A 15009-nucleotide genomic window follows, 5' to 3' on the forward strand; every position below is an offset into this window, starting at 1 on the left:
ATTTGTACACTAGAGAAAAAAAACAGGAGATCTATTTTGATTTAGTCCCTACCCTCCCCTTCACTGTTTTTGATCACACAACACTGCCCTTTGATGTGAAGGGCAGTGTTTGTCACTGGCCACCCGGGTGTTTTCCTATCTTCCTGGTGGTGGAAATTGAATAAAGATTCGTGCACCTTGTGTCTTTCACTGTGTCTCACACCTGCACACACACACCATGGGTGCTGGGGAAAAAAATAAGCACTACCGCACTTAGGTGGTAGTGTGGGGTTTAATAAAAAATAAAAATAAATAAATAAACAGGAGATCAATTTTTATTTAGTCCCTACTCTCCCCTTCACTGTTTTGATCACACAGCACTGCCCTTTGATGTGAAGGGCAGTGTTTGTCATTGGCCACCCGGGTGTTTTCCTATCTTCAAAAGAAAGAAAAAATAAATAAATAAACAGGAGATCTATTTTGATTTAGTCCCTACCCTCCCCTTCACTGTTTTGATCACACAGCACTGCCCTTTGATGTGAAGGACAGTGTTTGTCACTGGCCACCCGGGTGTTTTCCTATCTTCCTGGTGGTGGAATTTGAATAAAGATTCGTGCACTTTGTGTCTCTCACTATGTCTCACACCTACACACACACACCATGGGTGCAAGGGAAAAATAAGCACTACCGCAGTTAGGCGGTAGTGTGGGGGTTAAATTTTTTTAAAAAACAGGAGATCTATTTTGATTTAGTCCCTACCGTTCCCTTCACTGTTTTGATCACACAGCACTGCCCTTTGATGTGAAGGGCAGTGTTTGTCACTGGCCACCCAGGTGTTTTCCTATCTTCCTGGTGGTGGAATTTGAATAAAGATTCGTGCACGTTGTGTGTTTCACTGTGTCTCACACCTGCGCACACACACCATGGGTGCTGGGGATAAAATAAGCACTACCGCACTTAGGTGGTAGTGTGGGGGTTAATATATAAAAAAAAACAAAAAAAAGAGAAAAAAAATAAACAGGAGATTAAAAATAAGCACTACCGCAGTTAGACGGTAGTGTGGGGGCAAACAAGTAGAAAAAAAGAAAAAAGAAAGAAAAAATAAACAGGAGATTCAAAGACTCTCCTCTCTCTAGGGACTGGCTCTGAGCTGGCTGGGCAGAGTCAATGTATTGTGCACACGTAAATAAAGGGTGACAATGATGGGACACAAACCTCTGAGCAGTTACATAAGTGGCAATGAGAGAAAACAATTCGCTCCTGAAGAAGATTTGCTCGCAGCAGTCTTTGAGTTGGGTAAGCATTTCTGGCATTATGGCTGTAAATGTGTTGCTGGAAAAGTGCAGCAGGTCAGGCAGCATCCAAGGAACAGGAGAATCGACGTTTCAGGAAGAAGGGCTTATGCCCGAAACGACGATTCTCCTGTTCCTTGGATGCTGCCTGACCTGCTGCGCTTTTCCAGCACACATTTTCAGCTCTGATCTCCAGCATTTGCAGTCCTCACTTTCTCCTAGAAGATTTCTGGCATTATGCCTTTATTTGGGAAGCATGACACATTCAAACCCGCCATTGAAGACTGGACCCAGTAGATGGGAAGAATGCATTTTTTTCTGGCCAAATAACATTGGGGAAGATGGAATGCAACGAGTAATCATTCTGACTGCTTGTGGACCCACAATATTTTTGGTTATTGGGAGACTTACATTCCCTGAGGCACTAGATACTAAAACCTTTCAAGTGTTGGTGGATTTAGTTAAGGAATGTTACGACTCCAGTTCTGAGACGTTATCGCTTGTATTTGGCAGTTCCTACACTTCTCCATCTCTCTCTTCCTTTAGGACCTCTTTGTCCAAGTTTTTGACCAGCCATCCTAATATCACCTTATATGGCTTGATGTCAATACTTGTTTGATACTCATCGTGACTTGGGTTTTATCACTTCATTGAAAGTATTACGTAAATGCAAGTTGTTGCTGTAAAATTTCCAATCAAGTATGATCTGGGGACTGGGATCAGCAATTTATCTGAATAGCATTCCTTTTCTTTTCTTTACTATAACCTTTTATTATTTCACTCACTGAAACAGGTCCATTCTGACTTTTAATTCTGATTACCATAGCATAGCACAATGTGTTATTTACTAAAAAGGAGGGGAATTGTTGAATAACCGATGCTTAGAAACAAATTGGGAGATATTTAGTAGTAGGAATATTAAATTTTTGGGGTATAGTGTCTGCTTTGAGGACTCTAAGTCAGAGAAACAAATATTATGAAGATTAAAAATCTTTCTAGACTATCTCTTAGGGTGAAAGTGATGGCCTTATGGGATTATCATTAGACTATTAATCCAGAGAATTAGGTAATTTTCTGGGGACACACGTTTAATGCTGGCCATAGCAGATGGTATAAATTGAATTCAATAAAAATGTGGAATTAAGAGTCTAATATAAGTGCCGATTGTCAAGAAAAACCTACCTGGCTCATTAATGTCCTTCAAGGAAGGAAACTGCTGTCCCTACCAAGTCTGGCCTAGATGAAACATTAGATCCACAGCAGTGTGGTTGATTCTTACCTGCCCTGGGTAATGTTGGTAAAGCCAGCAATGCTGTCAAGCTATGAATTAATATGTAAACAAAATCTCCTAACCTTAACATGCCTGTATTTTTCCATTTCCTCTGCCAAACATCTTCATGACTATATGAGCAAAACTGCAAGTTTATAGCCAATTAGGACAACACTGTTCTAGAAGCTCAAACTCAGCCAGAACTCAGTAAAAATAATCCATATTCATCTGTCAAATATTTTTTATTACAAAAGGGAAAACTTCTAATCTTTTAGTTAATGCTAGACTTCAAGCCAGATGAAAGAACCCACGGGTGTCATTTTGACATTGTGCAATAGTGTAAAGTGGGTAAAATTGAATTGTAGGCCTGTTTTAGATTACTTACAGTGTGGAAACAGGCCCTTCGGCCCAACAAGTCCACACCGCCCCACCGAAACGCAACCCACCCATAACCCTACATTTACCCCTTACCTAACACTACGGGCAATTTAGCATGGCCAATTCACCTGACCTGCACATCTTTGGACAGTGGGAGGAAACCGGAGCACCCGGAGGAAACCCACGCAGACACGGGGAGAACGTGCAAACTCCACACAGTCAGTCGCCTGAGGCGGGAATTGAACCCGGGTCTCTGGCGCTGTGAGGCAGCAGTGCTAACCACTGTGCCACCGTGCCGCCCACATTTGTCTATTTCAATTTCCATTGAATCTAATCAGTGACCAAAATACTATGAGAAACAAAAACAGAAGTTGTTGGAAAAACTCAGCAGGTCAGGCAGCATCTGTGGATAGAAATCAGAATTAACATTTCAGGTCCAGTGACCTTCTTTAGTTCTGATAGTAGCTCGGAAAGGTTGGTATTTATGCAGAAGATGAGGTGTGGGAGGGTGACAGTAAATGAGAGGTGGAGATAGTACCCAAAGAGACAGCAAAACAGTTGGACAGATTAAGGAGTGGGTAAAGGTCTTTCCGAGGGAATGAATAGCTTCTAATGGGGACTTTTAGTAGTTGACAATGGATTTTGTGTGGCAGCAAAGCCTGGTGTATGGGGTTGTATTATGACATGGGAGAAGGTGCCTCAAGCCCTAAGATTATTGAACTCAATACTAAGTCCCAAGTGGAAAATGAGGTGCTGTTCTTCCAGCTTGCACTGAGCTTTACTGGAATATGCAGCTCGTCTGAGTCTGGTGTTGGCTGGGGAACACGGTGGTGTTTTGAAGTGATACGCAATTAGAAGTTCATGGTCTGTTTTTCAGACAGGGTGTAGGTGTTCTGCAAAGTGATCACTAAATCTGTGCTTCTTTTCCCCAATGTAGAGAAAACCATATTGTGAGCAGCGAATAATGTAGACTAGATTTGTTGAAATACAGGCAAAACTTTACTTCACCTGGAAGGAGTATTTGGGGCTTTTGATAGTGAGGAGGGAGGAAGTAAATGGGCAGGTGTTACATATTTTGTAATTGCAAGGTCAGGTGCCGCAGGGATATGGGGACATGTCGAGTGAAGGAGGACTGGACCAGGGAACAGTCTCTGCGGAAAGCTGACAAGAGGGGAGGGAAATATGTGTCGTGGTGGCATCTGAAATCTTAACTCTGCTTTTTCTCCTCAGATGCTGCCAGATTAGCTGAGACTTTCCAGCAATTTCTGTTTTGTTTACTGATTTCCAGCATCTGCAGTTTTTTCAGCACTTTGCTAATCAATCTGCTATCATCTTACACTCAGGTTACAAACTGAAGTCCTGTTGGTCTGTTTCCGCTGTCCAGGTGAATGTTAAAGATCAGATACTTCTTTTGAAAGAAAAGTGAGTTCTTACAGTCTCCTGCTCAATATTCCTTTATTAACTCATCTGGCACATAGTACAGATTGATTGATTATTCATCTGATTTTCTGACACAGAATGCACACATTTTCTTATATTGCAATATTCATTCTATTTCAAAAATTTGTTACATCAGGCCCTTTGGAGTGTTTTGATATGATAGATAGTCTACACGTGAAAAATTTCTTTTTTCACTCAAAGTAAATGGATGTCACTGAGTGAGCCAGCATTTATTGACCATCCTTAATTACACTTGAGAAGGTGGTGGTGAGCTGCCTTCTTGAACTGCTCCAGTCCATTTGGCGTAGGTACATACCACAATACCATCAGGGAGTGAGTTCCAGGATTTTGACCCAGTGTTACTAGATGAAAGGCAATATATTTCTAAGTCTGCAGGGTGAGTGCCTTGGAGGGGAACTTGCAGTATTGGTATTCTTGTACACAGTATTTGCTGCTTTTGTCCTTCTAAATGATAGTTGTCCTGGGCTTGGCTAGTGGTTTTAAAATCACCTTGAAGCATTTGCAGAAACAGTACCAACAGAAGTTATCAAACTAGCTGCAAGTAATTCCAACAGCCAAGGCAAATAACAGTAACTTCCATTTAGAAAAAGGGTTATTGGACCGAAAATGTTAACTCTGATTTTAGATTAGATTACCTACAATGTGGAAACAGGCCCTTCAACCCACACTAACTCTCCAAAGAGTAACCCACCCAGACCCATTCCCTCTGACTATAATGCACCTAACATTATGGGCAATTTAGCATGGCCAATTCACCTGACCAGCACATCTTTGGATTGTGGGAGGAAACCGGTGCACCCGGAGGAAACCCATGCAGACACAGGAAGAATGTGCAAACTCCACACAGTCACCTGAGGCTGGAATCGAACCTGGTGCTGTGAGGCAGCAGTGCTAACCACTAAGCCACCATGTCCTCCACAGAAGCTATCAGAGTAGTTGAGATATTTCAGCAATTTCTTTTTCTGTTTCAGATTTCCAGCATCCACAGTTCTTTCAGTTCTTTTTCAACTAACAGCATTGCCCTGTTAAGTGGGAGATCCCAATAGACTGAGGACTTCCCAAGCTGTTCCAACTTCAAGTTTATTTAAGCAACTTCTTAGAAATTTGGTGACAAGCCTTAGCTTTACAAGGTCCTCCACTTTCTTCATTAATGGAAGTAGGCCTGTCTTGAGATAGACAGAGACCATAAGCCAAACATTCCGTAACCAGACTTTCAACTCATGGAACACAGAACATAGAAGAGTACAGCACAGGAATGGGCACTTCAGCCCACAATGTTGTGCCAAGCATGACACCAAATTAAACTAATCCCCATTGCCTGCCTTTGGTCCATATCCCTCCATTCCTTGCATATTCATGTGCTTGTCTAAAGTACCTTAAATGCTCCTATTGTATCTGCCTTCAGCACCACCCTAGCAGTGTGCTCCAGACTCCTATCACTGTGTAAAAAAAATGCCCCTCACATCTCCTTTGAACTTCCCCTCTAACCTTAAATGCATGCCCCCTCATATTAGACAATTCAACTCTGGGAAAAAGATTCTGACCGTCAACCCTATCTACGCATCTCATAATTTTATAGGCTTCAGCCAATTCTTCCTTCAACCTCAAGTGCTCATAGCTCATACACTCTAATGCAAGCAGCATCCTGTTAAACTTTGTCTGCACCCTCTCCAAAGCTTTCAAATCTCTCCTGTAATGTGTGGTCAGAATTGAATGCAATACCCTAAATATGGCCTAACCAATATCTTATAAAGCTGCAACATGGCGTTTTGACTCTTGTACTCAATTCCCCAACGAATAAAGGCAAGCATGCCATGCACCTTTACCACCTTACTAAAATCCATGTAGACATGTTCACTGCTCTACCCTCATTGATCACCTTGTTGAAAAATTCAATGAAGTTAGTAAGACATGAACTGCCCGCACAAAGCCATGCTGACAGTCTCTAATTAGGCCGTGCTTTTCCAAAGGCACATAAACCCTAGCCCTAAGAATCCTCTTCAATAGTTTCCCAACCACCAATGTGAAACTCACCAGTCTACATTTTCCTGGATCATCCTCATTTTCCTTCTTAAACAGAAGAACAACATTAGCTACTTACCAGTCCTTTGGGACCTCTCCAGTGGCTAGCAAGAATACAAGGATCTTGGTCAAAGCCCCAGCAATCTCCTCTCTTGCCTCTCTCAATAACCTGGGTAGATACCATCAGGCCCTGGGCACTTAGCTACCTTAAAGGTCCTCAAGAGACCCAACTACACTTCTTTCTTGATATTAAAGTGCCCTAGCATATTTGCATGCTCCACACAAACCTCACCATCTTCCATATCCTTCTCCTGGGTGAATACTGACACAAACTACTCATTTAGGATCTTAACGACATGCTCTTTCTCCAAGCACAAGTTCTCCTCTTTATCCTTGAGTGCTCCTAGCTTCTCTATTGTTATCCTCTTGTTTTTAATTTATGTATAGAATGCTTTCAAATTCTCTTTAACCCTACTTGCCCAGGTCTTTTCCTGGCCCCTTTTTGCTCTCCTAATTCCTGCTTGAGTACTTTCCTGCTTTCTTTATATTCTCCATGGGCCCTGTCCAATTTTAGCTTCCTAAACATTACATATGCTACTTTTTTTCCTTTGGACTAAATCCAAAGCCTCCCTCATTATCCAAGGGTCCCTTACCTTGCCATCATTGTCCTTTCTCTCGACTGAAACATGACGGGCCTGAACTTTGATTAGCAGATCTTTAAACACTCCTACATGCCAAATATGGACTTGCCAGTAATAGCTTCTCCTAATTAACACTCCCTAGCTCCTGTCTAATACTGACGTACTTTATCCTCCTCTAGTTTAGCATCTTCTTGCAAGGTCCTGACTTATCCTTATTCATAACTACCTTAAAACTCAAGGCGTTGTGATCACTGTTTCCAAAATGCTCTCTCACTGAAAGATCAGTCACCAGGCCAGGCTCATTAGCCAACATAAGTCCAGTATGGCCCCTCCTCTAGTTGGACTATCCACCTACTCTTTCAAGAAACCCTCTTGGATGCACTTAACAAATTCAGTCCAAGCCTTTTGCTCTAAGGGAGTCCCAGTGAAAATTGGGGAAGTTAAAGTCATCCATTACAACAACCCTGTTGATTTTGCATTTTTCCATAATCTGCCTACATATTTGTTCCTCAAACGTCACAGTGGCTGTTGGGGGACTACAGTATAACCCTGTCGGAGTGATTGCACCCATCTTATTTTTGAGCTCTTCCTTATTGCCTCAGATAATGAGCAATCCAGTACGTCCTCTCTGAGTGCAAATATGACATTCTCCCTGTTTAGTAATACAACTCCCCTACCTCTTTTACCTTCCTCTCTATCTCATCTAAAACAATGAAACCCTGGAACATTGAGTAGCCAGTCCTGTCCCTCTCTCAACTAAGTCTCTAATGGCTACAACACTATGATCCCAAATACTGATCCAAGCTCTAAGCTCATCTGCTTTATCTTTAATTGTGCGTTGAAATATACACACTTCAGTCCACCATTACCGTTGTGTTCATTTACTTATCTCTGCCTGGCTTCCCTTTCTGAGTTATTGGTCCTAACATCTACCTTCTCTTCAATCCCTCCACTTGCTGACCTTCTGGTCACCTAAATTTATGACAGTTTTTACTACGTTAACCTGTAACTATCTTTGTGAGCATGCGTGTGTACGTGAGAAGAAGTGAGAGTTTTCACATTTTAAATTCAGAGTAAATGTGTGCAAATAAATAAACTATTTTATTTTAAGGCTCTCAATTATTCCCCAATATTCCAGATGGCAACAGCAGGATTGGCAGCATCCAGGCTTCTGTGCCCAGGTCCCATCCACTCCATCAGCTTTTCTTTCTTTTTTTTCCTGCTATTCCAGTTATTCTTTCTTTTTAATGCTGGTACTTATCTTCCAGGGAGAGCTTGGTCATAAGCAGCATTGGCAGCAACGGCATCAATGAGGAAAACAGCAGGAAGGTGGCTTCACCCTGATCCTAAGTATAGTGGTGGCTGGTAAGCCCGATAAAGGACTCTGTTGTGGCTGGTGAACCTGGAGAAGGACTCTGTCAGATGGTGGTGGTGCCGCTGGTGAGCTTGGAACACTACTCTGGCAGTGGTATAGAGAAGACAGTTGGCGAAGGGCCGAGTATGGGACCTGCTATTGGCAGCTACATTGGGAAGGTAACATCAGCAAGATGGTGTCTGAGGAACAGTGACTTCAATGTTGGTTGGGTCCAGTGCTGATGGCGCCAAAGAAGAAGGGTTGTGGACTCTCTTTAAACTATTTTTTTCTATTATTCTTAAACTATTTAAAATGATGCCAGAATCACGGCAACAGTGGAAACTTTTCATTGTAATTTACTGAATCTTTCACCGTATTCACTGTAAAATACACGTGACAATTAAATCATTGATTCATTCAAAAGTTTACTACTGAAATTATTTAATTGGAACACTCAAACCAGGGACACGAAAGCTCACACTTCATTGAATTGATTTCTGGCAGCAAACAGAACACAGATTTCATCTGTGACAAAATATTACAACTGCAATAGGAGGAGTGTGCTGATAATTAAGCTCCACTACTCATCAATCTCACCACTAATATAAATGTTTTGAATCAATCATCAAAATAGTAATTTTTTTTAACTACAATCCAGAATAAAGAAGACCAGGTTTATTTAATGAATTTAAAATATCCATTTATTAAAAACAAAATTTATTCTTAAAAACAGTTTAACGCATGGAAACTATGATCTAGAATTAGAACCATAATCCTTTAATCCCGAAGACAGACAATCACACAAATCAAAAAGCCAACAATCTCTCCAGAGATGGTGCACAGAATCTTCCCAACCCCTAAATGAGGTAGGCCATTATGGTAAGAATGTTGGGATAATTATGTGAAATAGCCAGTGAGGTATTCCTAAATATTGACAGCAAAATGTTTCAATTTCCAAACAGCAAGACAAGACCAACCAACAAGTGAGTAGCGAAAAGTTTATTTGCATTCACAAACATCTTATCACCTAATCTCATTTTATTAATATGAAGTTTTCCATTCTCTCACCAACTAGATAGAAACCAGACGGCTTAAATCTTGATGGTTACTTGGTGACATCAGATCATTGCTTGCTCCTCCAGACGCCTGGCACCAACATCCCTGGGCATATTCCATGGGCATAATGGATTACAACCCACGTTCATGGATGTTGGCATGTATGAGCTGCACTACAACATCATGGCACATCTATTCAATTACAATAGAGTTCTCACTTCAATGCTGTGCTTTTGAACACACTATCACCTTTCATTAGAACACTAGCGTGGAGACACTTTTTGCATAGGACAGGCACCCATCTTAAAGATCAGACGAGGCTGCATCGCAATGCTGTTCACTTGCACTTTAAACTCTCTCTTGCATTTGCCTATTTTGACGCTAACAGGACCCTTGCCTGACCTTCCTTTGTCTTTTGGCACTTTCCACCCACGGTGCAAGGCTCACAGTTCTCCTTTCTTATTGTGCTGCTTAGCATAGACTCGACCCTCAGAATGATCCCATTCTCTTAGTCTTAAATTAGTCATAATTCTGAGAATATGCCCTCTGTTCTTAGACTCTCTCCTGAAGGGAACCATCCTCTCAGCATTTACCCTGTCAAGCCCCTTAAGAGTCTGGTATGTTTAAATGAGATCATCTCTCATTCTTCTAAACTCCAGTGAGTAGAGTTCCAACCTGTTGAGCCTTTGCTCATTAGACAATAATTCCTTACCAGGGATCATGTTAGTGAACCTTCTATGATCAGCCTCAAATGCACTAATCTCTTTAGTTAAAAGGACCAAACTGCTCAAAGAACTCCAGATGATGTCTCACCAGCACCTTGTATAGCTGCAGTAAGACTTCCCTACTCTTATACTCCAACTCCCCTTGAAAATAGGGCCAACATTTCATTAGCTTTCCTGATTACCTGCTGTACCTTTGTGCTAGCCTTCTGTGTTTATGCACAAGTCCCTTGTTATTATTGGAAAATTACAACCAATGTACCCACTATTTCCTGTAGCTACTTATTTTAGGATCTTTGGATTCAAGCCATCAGGACTAGGGAACGTACCTGCCTTTAACTCCATTTAGTTTGTCTAATATTACTTCTTTAGTAATGGCAGTTAATTCCTCTATTATATTCTTTAGTATTAGTGGGATGTTTTGAAGTACTTTCCGCTGTAAAGACCAATGCTCCTTTTGCTCCTCTGCCAATTCCTTGTTTCTCATTACTATCGCCCAAATTCATTTTCTAAGGGTCTATGTTCACTTGACCACGCTCTTCATTTTTATCTAGTTAAAGAAGCTGTTGCTGGCAGTTTTCATATTCTTCACTAGTTTACACTCATAATTTATTTTCTCTATCTTTGCTGGATTCTGAGTTCATCCCAACCTTCACAGCAATCAATTCTTTTGCCTGCTTATGTTTTTCTTTCAACTTAATACTGTCTCCAACTTCCTTGGTTATCCATTGTTGGTTTTTCTCTCTCTCTCTCTTAGAATCTTTTCACCTTACTAGAATATATTTTTGCCAAGAGTCATAAATTTCCTTCTGCTTGCCTGTCTTTCCTGCTAATCTATCCATCCAGTCCACTTTAGCTAACTCTATCCTCATTTCATTGTAATTCCCTTTATTTAAGTTGAACACAGTTGTTTCTGACCCAAATTTCTCACACTCAAACTGAATATTAAAGTGCATCATGTTTTCATCACTATTTCCTGGGGAATCTTTTACTTAGAGGTAATTTATTAAACCTGCCTCATCACCCATTACCAAATCCATGATAGACTATTCCCTGGTTGGCTGCACGACATACTACCCTAGGAAACTATCCGTAATGCACTCTATGAATCATTGCCTAGCTACCCTTTCCAATTTGATGAATCCAATTTGATGAACCCAATCAACATGAAAAGTAAAGCCACCCAAAATTATTGTTCTATTCTTTTTATATGCACCTATTATTTTTTGATTTATAGTCTTTGCTACAGAATGGCTACTTGTTAGGAAATAAAATAATTGTTGCCGGATCAGTTCATTAAAATTATCGGGAGTCGAGACCTTGAGTATTAAGCAGCTTTATTGCATGATCTTGGGAGTACTCCTTCCTTCAGAGAAGTGCAATGTAGTCAGTCAAAGTACAGAAGGTTGCAGGTTATATAGTATATCATAAGCATACTGACTGTTTGTTACCTAGCCTAGGGGCAGTTACAGGGTTACGTAAGGCCAATGGTCAGTTCGTGTAGCTGCTACATACATTTTGCAAGTTTGTACTTTTCAAGTCTATATAACTGAATATTATCCCATGCTGCTGGTTTAAACTGGACAGGAACAGATAAGCGTTGAATAGACAATGCCTCACCTATGAAAGTAGAACTAATCTAGGGAACAGGAGCAGCGAGTTAGGCTTATAGCTACAAAGTCGTTTCTTGCAAAACAAATTCCTTAACTTATTCTAAAAGCATTGTGTCAGCAGTATGCGCTGGGCTGTGAGGATTGCTTTATGACAAAATGGCTTCCACATGATTTTGTGTCAAGTCTTGTGTAAAAACATTTTCTTCCATACTACTGTTTGGGGGTCTATATACACTACTCATGGCAATGTCTTCTTTCTCTTGCTGTTTTTTACCTCCAAACAAATGGACACTACATCATCCAAACCTAGATCTTCTCTCACCATTGTCTTTATTTCATCTCTTATTAACAATGTTATGCCACCACTTTTCTCTTCCTTCCTGTCTTTCAGGAAGGTCAATTACCCTTAAAAGATGCCAGTTCTGATCACTACAAGATCATATCTATTTATTCAATATGCACATGTCTCTCTCTCTCTCTCTCTCTTAACTCTTTGAAAGGTCTGTTTGTCTTTTCTTCAAAATCACTTTGGCTCCCTATAAATAGCAAGTGACTTACTGCATATATTGAGGAGAAAGTGAGGTCTGCAGATGCTGGAGATCAGAGCTGAAAATGTGTTGCTGGAAATGTGTTACTGCATATATTACCTGTTTATCTCATTCCTTAATAAAATTACAACCATTCCATAACATCCACATTTTTCATGTAGTTCTTAAATATATAAATACATATTCCCAATAAAGACACTTATAGGCATTTCAGTGGCAGATGAGCTGAGGCAAGAACCTAATTGGACAATGTAATGGAATGTATGTAGCTGGTCTTGATGATAATATCAAATGCTATGTCAAGGTGCAAAAGGGGATGGAACATATGGCAGCAAAATTGATGGTCTAATGGTCAGCAAGGTTACCTCAGTGTTCAACGGTACCTTGATCAGATGGGCTAATGGGCTGAGGAGTAGCAGATGGAGTTTAATTTAAATAAATGTGAGGTGCTGCATTTTATCCTGTCAATTAGGGCATGTCTTATGAATTTAATGGTAAGGTCCTGGGGAGTATTGCCGAACAAAGAGACCTTGGAGTGCAGGTTCATAGTTCCTTACAAGTGGAGTCACAGGTAGATAGGATATTGAAGAAGACATTTGCTATGCTTGCCTTTATTGGTCAGTGCATTGAGCAAAGGAGTTGGGAGGTCATGTTGCCACTGTAGAGGACATTAATTAAGCCACTTTTGGATACGACATTCAATTTTGGTCTCTCAACTATAGGTAGGATGTTGTGAAACTTGAAAAGGTTCAAAAAATATTTACAAGAATATTACTAAGGTTGGAGGGTTTGAGCTATAGGGAGAAGCTGAATAGGCTGGGGCTATTTTCCTTGAAGTATAGGAGCCTGAGGGACGACGTTATAGAGGCTTATAAAATCATGAGAGGCATGGATAGGGTGAATAGCCAAGGTCTTTTACCAAGGCTGGGGTAATCCAAAACTAAAGGGCATAGGTTTAAGGTGAGAGGGATAAGATTTAGAAGGGACCTTAGGGGCAACGTTTTCACACAGAGGGTGGTACGTGTATGGAATGAGCTGCCAGAGGGAGTGGTGGACACTGGTACAATTACAATATCTAAAAGGCATCCAGATAGGTATATGAATAGGAAGGGTTTAAAAGGATATGGGCCAAATGCTGGCAAATGGGATGAGATTAATTTAGGATATCTGGTCGACATGGGCAAGTTGGATTGTAGCCCCATGCTGTATATCTCTATGACTCTCTAAGTAAGTGCTGTTGTTTCAAGGGCAGGTTAGAAGTTTGGAATTCAGCAATGAATAAATCACCTCCTGTTGTGTCATAGCTTTTCAACCATCTACAAGGAACACCTTCCATTGCCTGGATTAGATCTAACAACACTTAAGAATATCGACGCTATCCAAAATAAAGTCGTCTGTTTGTTTGACATTCACTTCCGGCACAACAAATAGTGGCAGCAGTATCAATTATCTACAAGATGCACAGCAAAAACTCAATTGACAGCACTCTCCAACCCTGTGATCCCAACCAATTAGAAGGACAGGGGAACACATACATGGGAAAATCATCACTTGCAAGTTCCCCGCTAAAACCCAAACTCTCATGACCTGGAAATATAATACAGTTCCTTCCCTGTCACTCAGTCAACATTCTGGAAATTTCATCCTAACAGTACTGCTGATCCATGGACTGCAGCAGCTCAAGGTGCCAGAATGCCACTTCCTTTTCAAAGGCAAGTTAGGGATGGGCAATAAATGCTTGTCTGAGGCTCACATCCCAAAAGTAAAATAAAAATAAATGTTTATTGTTGTCACATAAACATATCATTTTCTCAATCATTATACATACCTTGCTCCAAAGAGAACTTGTCTGTGCGATCACCTTCCAGACTTGACAAACCTTTGCAGCTCTTACCAGTTCCTTAACACCAAGATAACTGAAAACCTAGAAAGGAGGAAATATATTTAGAAAATTGCCATTAAAGCAACTTAAGTACACTTACTTGTTAAATGAACTTTGTAAAGTTTTGTGTTTTCAGTTTTAACAATATTGATTCTTGAAGATGGCTTATGAAAGTGTCTTAAAACTCTCCAGTAACTTCTGTCTTTCTTTCAAGTAATACAGTATGCTGTACATTGTATAATTGAATATTTGCAGTTTGTGGGTAAGAAACTCTATTCTGTTTGTACAAATCTAATTTTGGTATTAGTTAGAATTACAATGAAATTTGGAATTTCACACTTTTTTTAGTGTTTCAACAAGGTCTCTTTTTGAATTGCATTGGATCCAATTAATCAATGAAGCAGTTCAAACAGGTTCTTCTAGGTAGGTCAAATTGTCCTTTTGTGTTAGGAGGATATGAACTAGCCAACTTAATGCAACCAAGCACTTACGTGCAACTTATTGTAGAGTACTAGAACTGGGTAATGAAGGAAGTTAGGGGAAGAAGGGAAAGAGGTGCTCCATTGTTTCTTTTTATATAACTTCTTCAGCCTACAGTAACTGATTCTTTCTCAGCCACAGGAGAAGAAGCTAGTTATTTGTTAAGTATCTTGTAAATGGTTCAACATATATGAGATCTGGTGGTAAGATTAATAAAATATATAAAAACAAAAATAAATACAGAATTTAATAAAATAATTAAGTAGTCAATTTGAACATGCTAAGGATGGCAGGATGGGTGACATCTCTCA

The 15009-nt window shown here is 40.3% G+C and overlaps 1 protein-coding gene across 1 annotated transcript in view; it reads right to left on the reverse strand.

The window, feature by feature from the left end:
- Positions 1 to 15009, reverse strand: part of fbxl13 (F-box and leucine-rich repeat protein 13) — a 314516-nt gene that overhangs the window by 210033 nt on the left and 89474 nt on the right. The window contains exon 11 of the mRNA XM_043713824.1: positions 14165 to 14260. Coding sequence (XP_043569759.1) covers positions 14165 to 14260 — 96 coding nt within the window. The remainder of the gene's footprint in view (positions 1 to 14164; positions 14261 to 15009) is intronic.

Source organism: Chiloscyllium plagiosum, chromosome 23 (assembly GCF_004010195.1).
Source record: "Chiloscyllium plagiosum isolate BGI_BamShark_2017 chromosome 23, ASM401019v2, whole genome shotgun sequence".
In the NCBI taxonomy this organism is placed as follows: domain Eukaryota; kingdom Metazoa; phylum Chordata; class Chondrichthyes; order Orectolobiformes; family Hemiscylliidae; genus Chiloscyllium; species Chiloscyllium plagiosum.